At 54.8% G+C, this 420-nt stretch overlaps 1 protein-coding gene across 1 annotated transcript; it reads left to right on the top strand.

Moving 5' to 3' along the window:
* Positions 1-85: 85 nt before the first annotated feature.
* EMH_0000750 (uncharacterized protein) lies at positions 86-319 on the top strand (the record flags this gene model as incomplete). The annotated part of the gene is made up of 1 exon (XM_013495202.1): positions 86-319. One exon carries the CDS (start codon positions 86-88, stop codon positions 317-319), a length of 234 nt encoding a protein of 77 aa, XP_013350656.1.
* Between the last annotated feature and the right edge of the window lie 101 nt (positions 320-420).

Raw genomic sequence — 420 nt, forward strand, 5'->3', positions numbered from 1 at the left:
TCGGACTTATGTAAATTTGCTTCACGTGGCCAAAGACGAGAGAGACAAAACAACCAGAGCTGCTGCTGCTCCAGCACCCAGAGACATGCAGCAGCAGCAGCAGCAGCAGCAGCAGCAGGAGCAGCAGCAAGTTGACGGGGAGACTGTCTCCTTCTCGCCTGAGCTCGAAAGGCAGATACTTGCGCTCTCCCAAGAGCCAGTGAGACAGCAGCAGCAGCAGCAGCAGCAGCACCAGCAGCAGCAACAGCAGCAGCAGCAACAGCAGCAGCAGCAGCAGCAAGAGCAACAGCAGCAGCAGAAAAAGCAGCAGCAACAATAGCAACAACAGCAGCAAATCTATCTCGTGTGCAGACACATATGCCTTCCCGTTGTTATATCCAAGCATACATGTTGCTGCTGCTGCTGCTGCTGCTGCTGCTG

This window comes from Eimeria mitis, genomic scaffold (assembly GCF_000499745.2).
Source record: "Eimeria mitis Houghton genomic scaffold, Emh_scaff14683, whole genome shotgun sequence".
In the NCBI taxonomy this organism is placed as follows: Eukaryota; Apicomplexa; class Conoidasida; order Eucoccidiorida; family Eimeriidae; genus Eimeria; species Eimeria mitis.